The sequence below is a fragment of the Dermacentor andersoni genome, chromosome 6, assembly GCF_023375885.2.
Source record: "Dermacentor andersoni chromosome 6, qqDerAnde1_hic_scaffold, whole genome shotgun sequence".
Taxonomy (NCBI): Eukaryota; Metazoa; Arthropoda; class Arachnida; order Ixodida; family Ixodidae; genus Dermacentor; species Dermacentor andersoni.
In genome coordinates this window covers 34,995,541-35,017,158 of record NC_092819.1, presented here as the reverse complement: position 1 = coordinate 35,017,158, position 21,618 = coordinate 34,995,541, and the positions used below count along the sequence as shown (strand labels likewise).

The 21,618-nt window shown below is 50.3% G+C and overlaps 1 protein-coding gene across 4 annotated transcripts in view; it reads left to right on the top strand.

Moving 5' to 3' along the window:
• The window catches only part of LOC126521862 (protein FAM107B), a 181,013-nt gene that overhangs the window by 61,593 nt on the left and 97,802 nt on the right, over window positions 1-21,618 (top strand). The window contains exon 1 of one of the 4 annotated variants that reach the window (XM_072288687.1): window positions 17,657-18,171. The exons of 2 other annotated variants lie outside the window; for them this stretch is intronic. In XM_072288687.1, coding sequence (XP_072144788.1) covers window positions 17,854-18,171 — 318 coding nt within the window. In that variant the 5' untranslated portion in view covers window positions 17,657-17,853. Of the gene's footprint in view, window positions 1-17,656; window positions 18,172-21,618 lie in introns of those variants that run through there. One more of the 4 variants, XM_050170570.3, reaches the window with a different exon arrangement.

Here is a 21,618-nt window from a genome sequence, read left to right as displayed (position 1 = left end):
GGAGCTTTAGGTTAGAGGACGCAAGAGGCTTGTGTACCGCTTCGTTCACAAGAAGCTTGGCTTCCAGCAAAGCCCAAGTACACTTGGGGTTCTTGAATGTACGAAAGCCGCCTGCGTTCTACTTCCGATGGAACTGTGGTTCAGCGTGGTTCCGCCGCACTGAACCAAGTGCGACGAGGGATCGTTTCTGTGCTGCCTAGCTATGCAGCCCATATAGTTCCATGCAGCTATACAGAAGACAAGCGCGCGCCCGATCTAAACCCGGCGGCGATGACAAACGAAGCGAAGAGGAATGCACGCCGAAAATGGCGCTCCGCGGCTAATGGCGAAGCGCGAACGAGGAATGCGCCGTCCGTCGCTCCCTCTGAGCACTGGGGGGAAGGGGCACGCGGTTATTGGGAAGTGGGAGAAGGGGAGGAATTGAGTCAATTAAGGCGGAGGTGCTGGACGGGGTGTGTGAGAGAGATAGAGATGGAGAGAGAGGCCCTGTTTTGTTTGATTGGGTCGTACACGCGAAGCCGATGTCCCTGGGATTGCAAAGGGGGCCCGCAGGGTCCCCTGTGATCGCCCAAGGAACTTGTCGCGCGCGCGCCAAGCTTGCAGCCATGCGAGCCAAGGACACGCCGCGGTGCTTGCCGACTTGTCGCAGTTTGGCGCGAGCGACCTTGCACCGCTTTCGCGCGACGTGGCCGTTCTCTTATGATAGAGAGAGAGAGAGAGAGCGTGTTAACGTTTGCGCGCACGGTATAGGTATGCCCCGCTGCCGCTGCTGCTTCAAGGAGCTGGATGGGAAGGCGATGGGAAAGGTGGCGTCGGCCGAGACTCACCGGAGCCGAACCGCCTTCTGCGGTTCCCAGGGTTGCGATCGGTTGCCGTATAAGGCAGCTCGCCAAGGTGGACACGGTGTACGTACAACGCGCCTTGGTGTGTCGAGCAAACTGGAACTGCGTACATTGATATACACGTGTACGTATGGGTGCTTCCGGTTACGCGCGCGCGGTATAGGTGCGGGCGAGCACCACTATCTATACGTGCGCCAGTCAGTCGTTTGTCGGTTCCTTTCGTCCTCCGAAAACACTGTTCGGCCGGTTATTCGACTTTAGCAAACTTACATTTATGTGCGAAAAATTACAAAAAACACACACACACACACACACACTAGTACACACACAGGACACTTAGCGCGAGCTGTTGCCATGACTTTAGCCCGTATTTATTTTTCTAATATGAGAAGGAATAATCAGACGACTTTATTCTCTGGTACTAATGTCTCCTTGCTTATTCACTTCACTCAAAAAAAAAAAAAAATTCTGAAAACTATGCCGGAACATAGAAGCTACATGCCTCATGCTTCTGTGTTTTCTTCAGAATCAATCAATTTTTACGTCTCAAAGCAACTAGAGGGCTCCTAATAAGATATGAGTCACGTGGGGGTTCTCTAAAGCGGGCGCGACGCTTTCTGCCCTTTTCGTAACGCGGCCGCCGAGCCGGGGATTCGAACCCGCAATCTTCTGCTCAGCAGCAGAAACCCGTAGACACGCCGATCGCCAGCGGCGGGTCACGTGATACGCCTTCCCGGTCGGTACATAGATGCGCGGGGTCATCGCGCGGCGCAAATCGGTCAAATCCAAGCCAAAGATAAAAACATAGCGTCGCAATGATAAACGTGCAACGTGGCTGCTGCTTTACTGCAAATCAGAAACGCCTAATCCCTATGATTTACTCCTAACCAGCAATTCCGACACTGTGGTTGTTGCCGCCCCTCCCTCTCCGCGGCTGACCGAACGCACAAACAAAAGCGCAACGCGAATTCCGCACGGTATGTATAATATTCACAATCAGTCGCGCGGCTCCTGCAGTTCTTATAGGCGCTCTGCGTGTATACACGCGCGTTGTGCGGTGCTGCTGCGGCTTAGGCTTGTCGACCTTGTGTGCCAACGCCAAGGTCGGTGGTCCCGACCATTGTTGATTGGCGCCGAGTGCTCCTGGTTAGGCTGTCCGCTGCCAGATGCATACCGCGGAACGAACGGCGCGCCTCGAGCGCGTGTAGTTATTACGGCGTGCGCGTGGTTAAGCGAGTCGCACCGAAATGACTGCACCGCCTGCGCTCGGTGGGGTCAGGTGTAGTTTCTTTGTCGTTTAATGGGGAAGGAACTTTCGATCGATTTGAGCTGGTGCTGCGCGATGATTAACAATGGGATGCAGAAGAAGTCGTTTGACTAGCCTTGGCGCTCGCTGAAGGCCACGTTGTGGAGGGAGCGACTGCAGTGACAAACGTGAAACAAGACGTATGTGCGACACCGCCAGGCGCTGAGTCGCGAGCGTTTTGTTGTGCGGTTGAGTACCGCTCACACGAGGAAAGAAACGCGCAAGACAGAACAGAAAATTAAACGCGAGCAAGTTGAAGACGTATAGTGAGGAAATGAACGAGAACGTGTTTGTGAGTTCGCTTGCGCACTTATGACAGGCTAGTAATTCAGTATCGAAACGCAAATTTTGAACTATGGTGTCCGCGGCTGGTCTGAGCTCACACGTATCTTTGAGCCTCATCTTGCCAATGTGTCGTGTGCACCGCGTGTGACAAAATTAGCTGCGCAGTGTTTGAACGTTGCAGTTTGGAGTAACCGTGTGCAACAGGTGTTGTGACGTGTTCGCATGTTCACATATTTCTAGGTACTACGTATAAGGCGCATACGCCGTTGACAGTGCATGCGTGGTTGCTGAGTACTGAGTGCATCAATCGCGTTCCTAGTAAAAAAAAAAAACACAACTTAAATGTATAATGGATATAGCATGATGAATACTTCGCTTGGCACCTTCTTCATGGAAAGGAGTGATAAGTTCGTGTGACGTCCGTACTCTTTCAGCTGTGGCGTGGAGCCCTTGTTTCTAGCACCCTCTTCGTCTTACCCGTAACGCCAAGTATTCAGTGGCTGACAGCCGCCGAATTTTCAGCGAGAATAAATTTGTGTAGTGACCTTCTTTTTTTAGCTGTTGTTTCAGCGGCCGGGCGTGCATCAGTATGTGCGTATTATGTACACATTATCTTGTTTATTTGTATTTTCTACATCGTACTTGCTTGTTTCTTGTTATATTTGCTTTTTTATTACATTAGATCATCATGTAAGCCGAACGCGCTTAGGAGCAAGAGCCCCTGTCAAGCCAAATGGCCTTTAGCTCTTGTTTTCTCTTTCTGTAATGAAGAAAGAAATAAACTTCCAACTAGTCACCCGACGAATAAAGATTCGTGAGTTATGGGATCATGCGTCTTGCGTGTCTTTGTCGCGTTCCGCATTTTGGGGCTGTATATGTTCATGAGAAGGAAATTTACAGAAGAGCAAAAATGAGTTGGAGCGCATTCGGCAGACATTGTCTGCCGTCTGACTGATACTGACTGGAAGCTCACCATTATCATTCAAAAGAAAGGTGTACAATCAATGCATTTTACCGGTGCTAACATATGGGGCAGAAACTTGGAGACTGGCAAAGAAGCTGGAACGAGCGATGGAACGAACAGTGGCGTAGCTAGGTCGTCTGGCACCCGGGGCCCATAGGTCTTCTGGCAGCCCCCCCCCCCCCCCCCCCCCGGGTGTAGTCGAGAAATGCGAGGTGTTAGAATCTGGGTCGCAAGCCACAAGGGTAGCGTTGGCCTGGCGGCCTGGGCACAACTGGAAGCATCCGAAGGTCCCGGCAAAGCATGAGTCGACTGGTAACAGAACAACTTGTTTATTCTAACATCGCAAAAGAGCGGGCGGTCAGGTCGACCGAAGTGGAGAGACGGGAGAGCACGTAACTCAACGGAAGAAATCGGAGCCTCTCTCCTGGCGTCCGGGGGCAGCTGCTCTTATACTCTCGGCGTCGCGGGCAAGAAGGAAGGTCACGGGATGAGACCACGTGACGGCGGGGCACGGACGAGCTGAGATACATGTTGAGACGAGTGTAGTGACTCAACCGCCGAGCAGGCGCCGATCAGACCTCCTCGCTTCACACTTGGGGAGCTCCTCTCAACGGCTGCCGCGCTTTGACAAGCGTGGGCACACACACACGCACACACGAAGACACGTGGCACTGAAACACGCCTGGACGCGCTTGGCGGGGAGGCTTTGCGGCAGCTCCGAACGGGCCAAAATGTCCGCCGCTTTGAACGAAGCCCCGGCGTCCGTTGCATCCGCGCCGGCTATACCGCGCGTCGTAGGCGAAACGTAACAGACCGCCCCGCCGGGGGAAGGAGATCCCGATGGTCAGGGGACGGCATCCGCTGTCCGGAGGGATGTCGCTTGATGATGCTCATAACCGAAGTCGGGCGTCCTTCGGCGTTTCTTGAGCGCAGCGCACAGAGAAGGCCTCGTTCTCTCGTTCAGGTTCACACAGGACACTGCAAAGTGACTTCGGGAGAGTTGACATTTTTGTTCTCGTTCCCGGCAAGCGTTAGAACTACGCCGAAACTCAACCGCTCAGTCAGCAAGCACGGCACAACCCTCACTAAGCCCTGCCAGGCTCTTTCCCCTTTTATACTACTGCCTAGTTTCTTACAGTAGTCTAGCAGCACTCAGAACGCGTCCACAAATCGGAAAATTGCACTAGAAAGCACATCATCACTTTGAAACACTACACAAAAGCAATAGGTTAAAAATCCTGCCTCAGGAAGAAAAACATCAGTAACAAACAATTTTGAGGCTGATTCCCACGTTAGGGGCTTCGACGTAAGCCATCGGCGTTACCGTTGAGACTCCCCTTTTTGTAACGCACCTCAAAGGAATATTGTTGCAAAGCGAGGCTCCAGCGCAGGAGGCGGCCATTTGTGGAAGAGATAGTCTGCAGCCATTGGAGAGGGCAGTGATCCGTCTCGAAGCATGCGAAGCGGAGATCGCAGCGAGCGACTGTACACTAGCTCAGCTGGCGAAAACCCCGTAGCCGCATGCAGCGCGGTACTTAATGCAAACATCGCCCCAGGCAGACACAGCTCCCAGTCAGTTTGTTGTTCAAACCACAATGCTCTCAACACGCGCTTCATGACGGAGTGGAGCTTCTCAACGGGATTCGACTGCGGGTGGTACACTGAGCTGTCTAACAGCTTTACCCCGCACCTTTCGAGAAAGGTTGTCGTCAAAGCGCCAGTAAACACTGTGCCCTGATCTGATTGGATTTCCGCAGGAAAACCAATTCGCGCAAATATGGACAGTAGTGCATTGACTATCTCAACTGAGCTGAGTTCTTTAAGCGGCACTGCTTCAGGGAACTTTGTCGCTGGGCAGATCACAGTCAAAATGTGTCTGTACCCCGTGGCTGTTACCGGCAGAGGTCCCACTGTATCAATAACGAGCCGTCTAAAAGGCTCCGTAATGATAGGTACCAACTTCAACGGCGCCCTCGATTTGTCCCCTGGTTTGCCTACCCGCTGACAGGTGTCACATGTCCTCACAAAGTGGTCTGCGTCCCGAAAACACCCTGGCCAATAGTACTCTTGCAAGAGACGGTCCTTAGTTTTCTTAACTCCTAGGTGTCCGGACCACGAACCCCCATGCGACAAGCGCAACAGATCCTGACGGTAGCACTGAGGCACGATCAGCTGATCGAACTCCACTCCCCTGCGGTCTAGATACTTCCGGTATAGGACCCCACCTCTTTCCACAAAGCGAGCATTTTTCTTGGCGATGCCTTCCTTGACAATGCAGCGTATGTTTTCTAGGCTGCCATCCTTCTTTTGCTCGGCTATCAAAGCCGACCGGCTGACTTTTAGCAACCTATTAAGTCCGTCTGACGTAGGCGCGATGAGCAAATCTGCAGATAGCTCTTCTAACTTTCCCGCATCGGGAATTTCCTCTCCAGTATCTGGTGCCTTTAACGCTACAGGCTCAATTTTATTCAGTTCGGGCGTGCTCTGAATACCAGCTTGCTGCGCTTCTGACTCTTTCTCATTGTTCGACAACGTCGGCCCCGCAACTACTGCCTTTGCAGCGAGCTCCCGAACCTTCGATCTGGTTAAGGCCTGAACGCTAGCCTCACCAAACAAAAGCCCCTTCTCGCGCAGGAGGTGATCGGACCTGTTCGAAAATAGGTACGGGTACTGGGGGGGCAGCATAGATGACACTGCGGCCTCCGTCTCAAGTGCTCCGAAAGGTCCTTCAATAAGCACTTTTGCTACCGGCAGACACACGCTATGAGCTTCCACTGCTTGCTTGATCCATGCGCACTCGCCCGTGAACATATCGGGTTCTACGTAAGAGGGGTGAACTACATCCATTGTAGCTGCGGAATCGCGAAGCACTCGGCACTCTTTCCCGTTCACGAGGAGGTCTCGCATGTAAGGCTCGAGAAGCTTCATGTTCTCGTCAGTGCTGCATAAAGACAAAAACACGACTTTTGTTTTTGTTTCTGGACACTGCGCCGAAAAGTGACCCGGCTTCTGGCACGTATAACAAACGCGCGCTTGCCTCGTCTCGAACCGCTTTCTGCGTTCGGCTTCGGTTGCCGCCGTCTCCTTACGTTCGGTCGGACTGCTTTCACTCGCATCCGCACTACGTGTGTCCCCCTTTGCTCTCATGGGCGTGAACTTTGGCCTCTCAAACTTGGAGCCAAATTCACCCTTTTGACCGTCCTTAGCTCCGCGAGCCCGACGCGTCACAAACTCCTCGGCTAGCTCAGCGGCTCGAGCCACCGTACTAACGTCTGGCCTATCCAAAACCCAGTACCGCACGTTCTCAGGTAACCGACTGTAAAACTGTTCCAGCCCGAAACACTGCAGAACTTTCTCGTGGTCACCAAACGCTTTCTCTTCTTTGAGCCACTCCTGCATGTTTGACATTAGCCTGTAGGCAAACTCTGTATATGACTCACTTTTGCCTTTCTCATTTTCCCGAAACTTCCGACGGAACGCCTCCGCTGACAGCCTGTACTTTTTTAGCAGACTCGATTTCACTTTGTCGAAATCCTCTGCCTCCTCTCTCTCCAAGCGAGCGACTACGTCGGCCGCCTCGCCGGGTAACAAAGTGAGCAAGCGCTGTGGCCACGTTTCCCGAGAGAACCCCTGCTTCTCGCACGTTCGCTCAAAGTTAACCAGGAACAAACCAATGTCCTCTCCAAGCTTAAACGGCCGCATCAGGTCAGTCATTTTGAACGATACTCGTTCTCCTGCACCGTGTGCCTGACTTCCATTACGAGCGCGTTCCATCTCTACCTCGAGACGCTCCATTTCCAAAGCGTGTTGACGGTCGCGCTCTTCTTTTTCTTTCTCTTTTTGTTCTTTTAGTTCGCGCTCCTGTCTTTTTGCCCGCTCCTCAATGGTCTCAAGGCATTCCGACAGCTCGTCATCCTCAGCTTCTAACTCAAGAATAGCCCTCAGCAGTTCTGGTTTTCTGAGTTTGTCTGAGACATCCAGACCCAACTCTCTTGCAAGCTCCAGCAATTTCGGTTTGCGCAACGACTTCAAATCCATGGCTGCTCTGAATGCTGCTTTCTCTACTGCCTACTATTGTCTTGCCGCAAACTAACCCGGCAGCAACGACAACCACAATTACCAGCTCTGTTTCTGACACTAACAAAAGCCTGGCAAAACTCAGAAGAAGAAAGTCCCGCACTCACCAAACCTCGCAGCCAAGAATTCAGCGCAGTCGTTCCGCTGCAGGCAACCAGTCATCACACAGGGCTCGTTGCACTGCTCCCGGATGGTCGTTGTGCTGCTCAGCATACAGTCAACCGCATATCTTCGCTGCTGGCCTCCGTTGTCGCGATCTCACCGCTGGCAACCAGCTGTTAGAATCTGGGTCGCAAGCCCCAAGGGTAGCGTTGGCCTGGCGGCCTGGGCACAACTGGAAGCATCCGAAGGTCCCGGCAAAGCATGAGTCGACTGGTAACAGAACAACTTGTTTATTCTAACATCGCAAAAGAGCGGGCGGTCAGGTCGACCGAAGTGGAGAGACGGGAGAGCACGTAACTCAACGGAAGAAATCGGAGCCTCTCTCCTGGCGTCCGGGGGCAGCTGCTCTTATACTCTCGGCGTCGCGGGCAAGAAGGAAGGTCACGGGATGAGACCACGTGACGGCGGGGCACGGACGAGCTGAGATACATGTTGAGACGAGTGTAGTGACTCAACCGCCGAGCAGGCGCCGATCAGACCTCCTCGCTTCACACTTGGGGAGCTCCTCTCAACGGCTGCCGCGCTTTGACAAGCGTGGGCACACACACACACACACGCACACACGAAGACACGTGGCACTGAAACACGCCTGGACGCGCTTGGCGGGGAGGCTTTGCGGCAGCTCCGAACGGGCCAAAATGTCCGCCGCTTTGAACGAAGCCCCGGCGTCCGTTGCATCCGCGCCGGCTATACCGCGCGTCGTAGGCGAAACGTAACAGAGGATATCAACAATTTCCGTGTGTCTTCAGACGTAACTGCGTTGAAACAACAACAACAAGCAGAACTGTCGTCACAACATGCAGTAAATAAGGGAAAAGAAAAACTAGGAAGTGAAGAAACTCGACGCATCTAATTCTTATTTATGTCAGTTTGCTTTCCCTGTAATTATTACATCCGTCTGCACACTTACACTCTTTGTGCATTACATCTCCGGCCCTTACAGGTTTTCAGTTTCACATAATACGCTCTCAACGCATCCTTCAACTATAAGGTTTTGTTAAATGCATGAAGGTTTCATTGGAGACTTTTTTTGCTATACCGCCCGCCAATTTCGTAGTCTATCGCCAGTTGCGCCATAGCTTCCGTCCCCCTCCCCTTGCCACCCACCCCCTCATTTGGAATAGACAAATACCTCTGTTATAGCTATTTCCAGTCACAGTAAACACCTCGATGTGCGCGATTTCGTAGAATATGGCACATATTTCCGTTAATAATGGGCTCGTTACGCGTAGCCGACATGTATACGGGCACAACATTCGTTGCGCTCCACCAGCTCATTCCCTGTACTTTCGGTATTTCCTCACGACAGGAACAAGCAGCAATGAGAGAGACCGCCCGCGGCAGCGTACTCAGAGAAACCATTAGGGCCGCCATTTCAAATCTATTCGACGGCTGAACGGCGAAATGCGAGCGCCTCCGCGCGCGTTCGGCGCGCGTGTGCGTATCGCAATCTCCTGCGGAGCATGTGTGTTCCTCGCGGCGGCAGCGTCGGTTCGAAATGTGTGTCGCCGAGTTTTTTTTTTTTTTTCTTCTTCTTCTTCTTCTTCTTCCATCCGTCTCGTGGGCTGTCCGCATGCGTATACTCATCTCTCCTCCACCGTCTCCCCCCGCTACGCCACCTCCTCGCCCGTCGAGTCCGCGTGCTCAGAAAACAAAGTCCTCCTAATTCAAACAGGCCGACCGCGATTCCAGTTTCTTTCGCGCATGCGATTGCGACTCCTCCATCGCGGTCGCTGCCACGCGAATCATTTCGACAGGGCGAGGGAGGCGCGGGGTAAGAGGCAGCGGTTTTTCTTACCGGGCGACAAAGCGAGGAGCTCGCGACGTAATCTGAATGATGTCGGAAGCGCGAGCGCGAGCGGTTCTGATTGTATCCGAGCACATTTTGTGCATGGACCCCGCGCGGCGCTCTGGGGGGAGGTGTCCGCAGAGGCGTCGATAAGACGAGAGCTAAGATGCGAAAATCGGTGCCCCGAAGCTGTCGTGGTGGTGACCTTTTAAGATTGAAAATTGCGGACCCGAACAAGTGAAGGGGCGATCGTGTAAGGTGCGATTGGTGGCCCCTTCCTGCGCTTTGCCTCTTAACGTCAGTTCGAGTCTTCACGTTTTGATTGCTCTTGCGGGTCATGTGGCTCCGTAAAGAGGTTACAACGTTTGCCAGCGCTGATGTGGTTGGTAGTTGACGGGTAAACAAGTATTTTCTTCGAGTGATTGAAATTATGCTGTAATCAATGTTGTATCATTCAGTGTCGTTAAAGTCAAGCGTTATATCTATATTGTTTGCCAAGTACTTTCGGTACTTCTGTGTACTGTAGTATTGTATCCTTATTTTGGGGGTGGCGGGTACTACAGCCCAGCGCTTTACACCATAGTATTTTTTTTCTCTTCATTTTCTCTTTCTTTCTACTACTACAGCGACAACTTTCTGCTCAGTGAGCGTGCTTGCCCTGTACCGGCGGTTATATCTGGTTTCATCCTATCAGTGACCTCCTCGCCAGGGTATCCGCTGATATCAGCGCAACCGTTTTTATTCTATGTCTCAATCACTGGCACGTCCATCCGAAACCGCAGATCTGTCGCGCGTTCAGTGGGGCGAACCCGTGGGCTGGAACGCATCACCATCGCAGTACGCCTGGGCCCAGCGCGTTCCACGAGACTGCAATCACTAGCAGGGAGTCTAATTACCGTCCTCCTTTCGTGCACTTACACGCACCGTGGCACATCACCGTATAGATTCGCTCATAGTCTTCCCATAGCGCCGTATCCGACAGAGCGTTCACGCAACGCTTAGCTTATTTCAGCCTCTCTACATAGTTGGCCGTTTACTCGATTGTCAGCGGCGCCGTGTTTTCACAAACGGTGCTTCGAAGGGACCTATCTGGTGCTTTATCGTATGTATGGCGCGCCTTATTGAGGCGTCCTCTCCGTCTACCGTACCGGCCAGCATGTTCCTACTGTACGAGAATCGCCGTATACGGTGAATATATACCACGCCTGCAGTACTACTATGGGCTTGTCTTTCACCATTGTTCGCGCCCTCATTGAATAATACGAGTGGCAATAGCCGAGAGGTGTTACAGGCATATTTTGACCGTAACCTGTAGCTTTTATTCTTCTTTATTTATCCTGGGTTATAGATGCAGTACACGGACGTTTATTACAGAGCTCAGGGCGGAAGATACATGTCGGTATATATACTTATCGATGGCGAGGCGTACCTCATCGCTATAGGTGCTCTATATAGGCGTGCTTCAAGATATATCGGCCCACCGTGGCGTTACGAGGAAAGACGCGCAGTTGCTTCGGCTCGGCGGTGCTGTGCACCTGACACCGTTCGCGTTGCTTCTCGCGCGCGCGCGCGAGCCACGCCCGTTCTGTCGTCATTACGCGCGGTGAGCGCGCTGATGGCCGCCTTCCGCTCCCCCGTTGACCGCGGTGCGCTACAAGTGCTGCTGGGTCGTCGTGGTGCGGTGCCTTTGCGTTACGCCACGTGACATACCGCGTAAACGACGTTGACACGCTGAGTTACGCAATGCGAGAGTTGTTCGCCTGGTGTTAGGCTGCTGAGCACGAGGTCGCGGGATCGAATCCCGGCGACGGCGGCCGCATTTCGATGGGGGCGAAATGCGAAAACGCTGGTGTACTTATTATGTCCAGATACGCCGAAGTCGTACTTTCCGACGGCCAAGACGGAAGCGCATCGCACACCTTTGCTGGTGAGGCTCTGTTCTGTGACCTGAAATCCCGAAATATCCGCTGAAGGTCGTGCAATGTGCTTGTTTGGAAGGAAAACGCAAAATAATTGGGACTACTTTTTATGCGTTAGCATTAGGAGTGTCAAAGTGGAAAAAGTGTATGCGTGTGAAGTGTGTGGGAAGTCGGCCACGTGGTAGAGGTAGAGGTAGGTCAGGTAATAAAGGTATATATATACACATATACACGCTGGAAAGAGACGACGAACTTTTTGGAAGACTTATTTACTAAACGTTTTCGGCTGGTGGACCAGGCTTCGTCAGAGCTTTCGGTATATATATATATATATATATATATATATATATATATATAGTAGGCAAAGAGGGATTCTTCAGGCTACCTTTCAAACGTAAAGAACTTGAGTGGTGCTACTAGGTAAACAGAACAAGTATTTAATTTCGACAGTTTCGATCGGTGGACCGATCTTCATCAGGGTTTACAAAAAAAAAAAAAAATATATATATATATATATATATATATATATATATACATATATATATATATATATATATATATATATATATATATATATATATATATATATATATATATATATATATATATATATATATATATATATATATATATATATATACACTGCAACTAACGGTGGTCTGCTCCGGGCCACCGTCAGCTGCACTGTATACGTGTCTCTCCTCGGAGAGGCAGGCCGTGTGTCAAGTGAGCTTCGGAACAACACTTTGCAATGTAGTGAACGCGGTTGAAATCATGGATCCGCATTAAATTGACACTGATTTTTTTTTTCATAATAATATTTCGCCCTACTGCTGTTTACAAACAGAGGCCCTGTGCGGCTTTCGGTATGTGTAGTCCAGTAAAATTTATTTATTTAAGCTTTTATTTGAAAACGTAAGAAGGAACGGTGGAAGAGACTTGGCAGGCGTTGAACCAACTAGATAACGTGCTTTCTTTTTCTTTTCTTTTTCTCTCTTTCTTGTTTTTCCGGCAAGGTAAATTGATAGGACATGCGATCGGAACTTTGATGGGGCAACAGGCTCCGTGCTACGACGGTTTCGCTAGAGCCGGATGCCTCGATTTGTGCTAAAGGTATCGCCACGATAAAGGCTGGATGCCCGGACCACGTGAGCTATCACTCCGCATGGAACAAGGCTTTTGGTGCACGTTCAATCTCGGGCCTAGCTGCGATGGGCGAGTCATCGTGTAGTCGTCATCGTGGTGTTGTTGCTTTCGTATACTTGTGGTTGTTTTTCCGGCTGCCCACGTCTTACAGTGTACTGAAGGTACAATGTAAGTTGCTGATTGTCTCTTTTTTTTTTCCTCTTCGTCTTGCCTCTGAACATTTTATTTCTCTCCACCCAGTGAGTCAGGCCACTTATTTCGAGTGCTCTAATCTCCTGCGTATGAGTTAAGATTAAGAAGACACAAAGTAAAGCCACTCATAGTCAGAGTGAATACCCTCTGAAAGCTCCACAACGAGTTGTGAGAGGGTTTTACAGAAACGAGAGAGAGAGAGAGAGAGAGAGCATTGTTTGTGAGCGGCAGTCACATGCATGCGCACGACATCGTTTCACCAGGCAAAAAAGAAAAAAGAAGAGGGCGCTGAACCAGTAGCACTGCCTTTCTCTGTTTTGCTTCCATCATCCTTCGTTTGCGTGGAAAGTCGGTAGCAACATTTGCCAGTGCGCTAAGGCGTGAGAACGGAAAGTTGGTAGCTGTGCAAAAATAAAAAAAGAGAGAAAACGCAAATGACCATTAACGGCGTCCAACCCCTCATTTCTTGTTTTTTATTCTCCTTCCTTTTCAATTACGTTGTTGTTCGGGGGCGTAATTCTTCGCTGCTGTGTCGCTGGTTTCGGGAAATCTGGAAGATGAGCTTTTCTCCGTGTTTTTTTTTTTTTTTTTTTTCGTTTGTAATGTGCGCTCCGTCGTCGAGTATAGTGGTCTCCTGGTGGCCCCGGTTCCTGCAATCCGTCTCGGCAAATCTGTGCAGCATTGGAGCACGCTCTAGATAACCGTGGCCACGGACCAATAGCACGATTGAGTGATGCGCCTTTATCTAATCCGCTATCCAGCTGACATCACTAGCAGTGCCGTGGAGTCTAGCAGCTGCGAAGGGAGGACCAGTGACGGCCACCGTTACCGTGTGTACACATGCCACAGGCGTCACGTGACGTCAAGGGCACCCAGCGCTGTTTGCTCGTGAAAACGGTTCGTGCTTACCTGTCACGGCCTTGCTTCTGGTATCGCCGGCTTTCGCGACTGGTCAGAGGCACGAGCCGGCCAGTCATGAACTTTACAGGTTTATTTTCTCTTAAGGCAAACACTTGCTCGGCAAGCAATCCGATGTGTGTATAGCGTAGAGTTAGTGCTGACAATGTGCTCATTGCGATATGGCGTATTTCCCGCTTTCCTTTATTGCTACATATCGTGTATCATGTTAGCGCTTCTTTTGGATCCGTACACATTTTTGGATCCGTATCCGCGTTAAACCTTGCCGGACGTACAAGAAAGTTGTATCCATCCATCCATCCATCCATCCATCCATTACACATGATGCGTCTCTGAGGTTGTTGTTTTGCTCATGTATGCGCAATTTCTTCTTTTGTTGTTTGCGTTAACTATATTCACGTTGTGCTGTATTTGCCTGTCTCTGCCATTTGTACTGGTGGTCCTAGCCGATCTTATGCACAGGGTTTTTGACCACGGCTATCCCCATATCTGAAGTTGGAATTAAGTTTGGTTTGACTTGATGCAATTTCATCGCTATATTTGTACCTTATCGAGGAAAAACAAAAAGAACGTGGTTGGTTTGACACTTACCCACATGTCCGTTTGTTGAAAGATCAAATCTTGCACAAAATTATGAATAAGTTAGTTACTGTTCTAAATGGCGAAGAGAGACGTGACCGAACGTTACCGTATGGCCGATACATCGCATTCTGGCTATGCATATGGAAATGTTTATTCTTTACTTATCTAATTTTTTTTAAACTCTATTCTTTTTCTTTTCCAATGTTATTTATTATCTTTTTTATACATTTCTTTTAGTCGCTGAAAATTGTTTTTGGTGATTATGATATAGCCAGCTTTGCGGTTGCCTTTTTCTTTTTTCATTATTTGATAAACGACGACAACAAGTCTGGCAGGCCTTCATTTCAAGTTTAAGCTGCTATTCCGAAAGAACTTGTTCTTAGGCGAATGGGTGTTTAGGTTTCAGCTGCCATAAATGAAAGCTATGGAGTGTGTTACGCCGCAAGAGAGTCCACGATTCTGTACCAACACCGCCGGCGAATGACGTCCCATGCTGTAGGTGAAGCTGGCGGTATACTCTCCGCGGTACTGCACAGTATTATTTAGAGAAGTAAGAACTGTCTTGCCGGCCGTTAAAGGCTAAAACCGACGACACGGCCTGCGTCGCTCCGGGGCTGATTGCCTTTCGCTGCGCGCCTCCCATCGTCGACTTGTTGAGGCGCGGAAAACTATCGAAGCTAGCTTCGCTGTCACACCTTTCCCAGTTTTCGAAAGTACCGAGTTGGAGACACCTTCTTCCGGCATGCAGCTAGGGCAGATATTTTTATGCGCGCGCGTTACCGATGACTCCATTTATCAACCGTTTAGCGCCACATCTGCGCGTCCGAACGCGGTAATTTATGGACGTCGCCTTCCGGGTTTCTCTCTGAGGTAGCGTTACGTCATCTATCGCCTTGCAGATGGAGTTTTGAGACCCTCGTCCGGCTTAGCTTGGATCTTTGCATACGTAATGTGCGGGATCGTTGCTGTGTGTCTGTTTTCTCTCCTTTATGTAGGGCAATGGAGATGACAAGCTGGTGCTATGAGCTCATCGTTTTACGAATCCCGGGGCTCATGTTGTCTCTTGTAAAAATAAAAAAAGTTTATGCTGCCGATCCCAAAGAAAGTAAATAATTACACATACGGGGGGGGGGGGGGGGGGGGCGCACTGACAGCCTTTGCGCTTTAACCCTATACGCGTAAGGTTATAAGTCAGTAGACCATGCATGAGTAAAAGAGACCGCGGACGGTCTTCAGACCTGCGCTTTTATTCAGTTGTCGCAACACAGGGTGTTCATAAATTATCGCGTATAAGCAAAACGAGAAAAATACAACGCCGGAACTTAGCATCACTACTCTTGTAAGTATGCTAGCTGTCCCTCATGACAGCTCGCGATTTGAGACTCCCCGTTATAGACTTCACCGCATTCGTTATAGACCTCTATTTTTTCGTCACACGGATAGCTACAAAGTGCGTGACGTCACGTATACAATGTTATCGAATTAAAAATCTATCGCCTAGCCATGTAGTTTGTAAGATGTCAATCGACGCTTTATACAGACTCGTTTTAATAGCTTTTGTGACAGCCTTATTCCGCATCATTCCGATAACGTCCGTGAGGCATGTAATACACCCGAAGGCAGGAAAGCTGTCGTCTCTGGCCGCGAACGTTAATTGACGAGTCACGTGACATCCGTAAAGCGGACCTATTTTCGACGTCGAGATCAATATTCGCGAGAAGCGGCTTGCGACATCTACGGCAACAAAGGTTATTGAGGCCTTGTGCCCGTTCTTCGATACCCTTGCTTTCCGCGCGCAACTTTTCTTTTTGTCGCCGGATACCGCAAGAGACCGGTTCGAATAATTGCCGATCTACTGCAATTGGCCGATGTCTCAAGCGCTCGCCGAGAAGCGAAACCTCAGTTGACGAGCTAACTTGCGTTTTTATCACCTTCCGGCGTGCGTGAGAAAAACATGTATAGAGCGCTTTTGTGATCGGGTAACAAAGCGAAGAATATTTCACTTTGAAGAAAAATACAACAAAAGGCGTGATGTTGCACGCCAGATCGCGATATTCCTCTATAGAACTGGAAGTTTCGTATTTGGAGGCGGTCTCTCAAGAAATCTCAGCCGGATCAAATACACGGGCTGTGTACGTTAACGGGGCTGTCGTACCTCTGGCCAACTGCGCTGCAGAGTGTGAAACTGTGTGAAATAGCTTCGTACCTAAAGCTGTATGACAATGTATAAACTATATACAAATTAGCCAGCCAGACAGTTACTCTGGTTAACATCTCTGCCCTTCATCTCTTCCTTTCTTGTTGTTTTAGTATATATATCTATCTACACTGCAGCGTTATTAAGACCATTATATCGTATAAGAACAGCCTTAGCTGAGTTCAGTCCATAGCGCGCCAAGACCTGCAGCAGTCACGTGACAGCATAAATGAGGTTACTCAAGGGCGGTCTGTTGCAGTTAGGCTTGTCGGCATTGCTTAACAATCAATCACTGGTGAGTGATAACTAGAGCATCAGTGCATTTCCTTGCGGATTTTGAGGACGTATTTCTCGAAGCTGGTGCTAAGCACACGATTTATACTAAATGGAAGCGAGTTCACCACTACTCGATTTCAGTTCCGCATTTGGGACGTGCGTCATAAGGTGAATGACTACAAAGCTAATTAGTGAATCTTTGTTAATTAGTTATCATTCTGCAATTTTTGTTCGTGCAAGTGATGATCGGCTCCTCTGTGTAATCCAGCTGACGTGACCGAGTTATTTGCGCTGTCTGCCACAGACGATTTTAATGAGTCCGTTGCCACTAAAGAAAAGGTCGCACGGACATCATCTGTTGACAAAACGAACGCATTGCGTATAAGAACAGCCTCAGCGGAGTTCGGCAATCACGCACCGCTTATCTAGCACCGACAGCCACTGCGTTTCAATCCAGACCTCGACAGCCTGGGGCACACGGCGCAACGCCCGGGTCGACCCGTCTCGGGGCCGTGTCGGTCGTTCGGCCCGCGCGAGCCGTTCCCTCGCTTCCGTCGACCCGCAGATAAGTTGGTCCGATCGAGACCGCGACATCAAACGGTCTGGCAGCAATACATCGGCATTTCGAAGAAGGGCGAGATCGCGGCGGCAATCCGAACGAGGCTTTCTCTCTCCTCGCAAGCAGCAGTGCCGGGGCCACGCGAGCGGGGGGGAGCTCGATTACGTGACCCGTTTTTTTCTCGCCCTCGCTGAGGCCTGCCGCGGCGCGACGTTTCGTTGTTTATGCCTCCCCCGGAGGGGAAAGTGCGCCGCCGCCGCCGAAGAAGAAGTGGCCGGACCACGCTGGTTTCCTGCGAGCTGCCGACCTTGTTGCTCGCTTGCTTGCCGCTGCACCTGCGAACGCTAGCGACGCCGCCGGCAGCGTCAGCAGGCGCCAAGGCGGACGGCCGCCAAGCTTCCTACAGAGAGAAACTTGCCTCCCGTCCCGACGTCGTAGTTACCGGGGTGTCTGCGCGGGCGCTTGTGGCGGCGTCGTCTGCTCGCGCCGTCGTCTGCTTTGTATAGGAATAGGCGAGTGTGTTGTTCGTGCTTCGAGCGCCTGTCCATTCCAAAGAGTGTGTCGTCGAGTGCATGTGCTAGCGCCATAGCGCCAGTGACGTGCGCGAGTCTTCGAACGCCGAGCTGAGAGTGTGCGCGCATGGTTTTGCTCGGCGCCACGACCGCCGCCACCACGGCTGTCCCGGGGAGCGTGCTTCTCGACGAGCGATGCGCGGCCGGCATGATCGGCCCGCGGGGCGACAAGTGCGTGCGCATCAAGGCGCACCCGTCGCATTCCATCATCGAAAGTGTGCACCAGTGGCAACGCGACGGACTCTTCCCGACGCCGGCCACGCGATCGGAGGACGGAAGCGGAGAGACGCCGCAGCAAGCCGTCGCTCCTCAGATCCAGAGGACGGCCGCCCCCAGGGGTGTCGCCAGGAGCGCGTCGGCCGCGCACGTTTCGGCCAGGGCACAGGTAGTACACACGAGATACGCGCGCGCTGTCGGGGTGTGCACGTGCTGCGATATGTGCGGTATTGGCAGTGGGGATGGGTTGGATCCGGAGTGCTGGATAGGGCAGGAAAGAAGTGTGTGCGAGCAGCTGTGGTACGCTGTAGATTGTGTAAGCACTCCGTCAGAAGAAGAGAGCCCGGTCGTCTCGAGGGCATTGACTCTTATCATCTATAGTTGATCTTGATCACTTACAGCATTTCCAAGAGAGGGAAGACAGGAGTCCAACTCGTACTCCAAAACTTTCAAATGCTGGTCATTCAACAAGTAACACTGACTCTGTTGCACAGTAGGATGGTATAGTGCAGGGGAAGGCATATGCGGGCGAGGCATGTTCTGGCAAGGGCAAGTGAGAGGCGGAGGGTCGCGAGGAGCAAATGTGTGCATTCGCGCCTGCGTACACGCTGTGTATTGGCTAACGCTGGCTGTGTAGCTTCCGCGCCAGTGACACACTGCTTTGGAACATTGTGTATACTATAGCTTTGGCGTAGTATACCTCGTAACACTGCTCCGTAACACTTGCTCCGCTGTAACAACTCCGCACTGCTCATCTCTTGTCCGACGCGCAACTTTCTCGATGCAGTTCCCGCCGGTGCATCTACATCAATCTCATCATCACGTAGGCACAACGTCATTTTCTGTTCGGCATAGCTTTGCAGACATCGCAGGCTGTTCAGTTTGCACGCGCTGCTCAGCGCGCGTCTTTTTGCTCGTGCCCCGAGCGGCAATTGCATAGTATACAGCGGCGCCTACCAGTTCGTGAAGCAATATGGCGCTGCGCGGTGTTCGTCAAACCGCGCAGTTGCCTTATCACTCCTGGAACGATCATCGCTCGTGAGCCACTCATCATCGCCTCTCGCGTGATCCACCCCGTGGCCGCCTCAGCGCTTCTCGCGCACTGCTTGCTCATTAGTCGTGCACTGCTCATCGTTTGTGTGTTAATCACCGCCTCCGCGTTGCATGTCGCTGGTGCCCTGCTTTCGATTTTTCGCTGCACGGTGGCCGTCGTCTTTATCACCACTCGTGCTCTACTAACATGTGGCAATGTACAAACTTCAATACCTTCAAAGTTTTCTTGCTTGGCCTTATCGACCATGTTTTTGTGGGGACCTTTATACTCGCACTCTTACCTTACATTCTCTCTTTTTTTTTTTTTTTGCTCTTTATACCGCTCTTTGGCTACACTTGGTCAGTCATACAGCAAGTCATGCGGGTTCGTTTCTATTGGTAATCAAATTGGGTCCTTGTGCCATCAAACACACATCCAAGTCGATCATCAAATCCCGTGGCAAAGCTTCCAATAGCGTATATGGCGCTCAAGTTCAGTATTTTGAACATCAACCTAAACACCCGGTATTTCGAGAAACGTACACGGATTGACTGATAGATTAATTAATTAATTAATTAATTAATTGAATGCTTGATTGCTTTTAACGCACCTAACCAACACTTGAGCAGTAAGAGACACTGTAGCGGAGGCCTACGGAATTATCTTGTTTCCTTGGAGTCCTGCAATATGCGCCTAAATACACGAGCGCGTACTGCGGTAATCGCACGCGCGACCTCGCGCTCAGAAGCAGAACAGCCACTGAGTCGCCGCGACGCGCGATGCAACCAACCAACACGACCGACGACAGTTTAAACTTTGAAATCAGACAATTATAAAATTTCCTCTAACTCTCCACGACAGTCCTTACGTTCTTCTTTTCTCGTCTTTTTTTTTTTCAGATGTCTTTTTTTCCGGCACACTCCACATGAACACACGCTTGTACTCGTCCTATCAAAGGACGTGACGCATGTTGCCAGAACGCCTCGGCGCCGTAACATTGGTGGTTCGGCCTTTGTGTAGATGTAATGGTACGACCTTATCGTGTGGCGCAAACTCCTTGCTCCCGCATCTATCTTGTCGCGTGCGGCGCGCGCACTAAATCACTGGCGTTTCCTTGAGTCAAAGGGCACCTTCGCGTGCTCTCGCCCCAACTTCGCGTACACTGTGTGTTATAATGATAATATGTATGTATGTATGTATGTATGTATGTATGTATGTATGTATGTATGTATGTATGTATGTATGTATGTATGTATGTATGTATGTATGTATGTATGTATGTATGTATGTATTATGTATGTATGTATGTATGTCATATTGACCGCAAATAAAGACGGGGACAGCGGGAGAGAACACATAAACAACACGGGCGGTAACTCCAATTGGGTAACTCCGCCCGTGTTATGTGTTCTCTCCCGCTGTCTCCGTCTTTATTTGCGGTCAATATGATATGCAGTAAACACCAACTAGGCTAAATTGAAGTTCTTCTGATGTATGTATGTATGTATGTATGTATGTATGTATGTATGTATGTATGTATGTATGTATGTATGTATGTGTGTGTGTGTGTGTGTGTGTGTGTGTGTGTGTGTGTGTGTGTGTGTATGTATGTATGTATGTATGTATGTATGTATGTATGTATGTATGTATGTATGTGAAACCACGATGTAATAGAGCTGCTATGTACCATAGAGTATATAATGTTGTGTTATCGGGGATCAGGTGGTACCGTGGCATGATGAACCACTGCGCTGTGACGCAATACTACGTACAAGGACGTGAGGAACTAGGAACTAGGGTTTTCACGTCCTTGGTCAATAGCATTGCCTCGAAGCGCAGTGTTTCACCAAACCGTATAGTAGCCATTCCAGATAAAATGAATGAACGAACGCAATGTTGAATGGGGGCGGATGAGTGAGTGGATCATTGAGGCAATGACGAACAAGTCGTTAACGATTATAGCTTATCACGTCGCAGTCGTACTCGCCACCTAGCTATCAGCATCGGCTTAACGAATTTTACTATCAAATAAAGGTATCGGTAGGAGGCCTCAAGATACGTATTCCTGCGTCAGCCGAACACGTGTCTTTCTTTTTTTTTACGATGATAGTTTCTACTCCCTTCACTACTTCTTGCGCATCCTTTGACTTTGTTGCACTTTCCTTGGTGTCCGTTAACCCGCCGTGGTTGCTCAGTGGCTATGGTGTTAGGCTGCTGAGCACGAGGTCGCGGGATCGAATCCCGGCCACGGCGGCCGCATTTCGATGGGGGGCGAAATGCGAAAACACCCGTGTACTTAGATTTAGGTGCACGTTAAAGAACCCCAGGTGGTCAAAATTTCCGGAGTCCCCCACTGCGGCGTGCCTCATAATCAGAAAGTGGTTTTGGCACGTAAAACCCCATAATTTAATTTTGGCCGCCGCCTGGCCAATCCCTCGTCTTCACCGGCTTCCACCTAATCTATCATTATAATTTTCTTTCCTTCTGTCGTTGCGCAATTCTTTGCTTCCTATATCAAATTTTTTGTCAGCCTGAACATATTCGCTACTTCGAGTAGTACTGGCAGAATACAGTGATCATAAA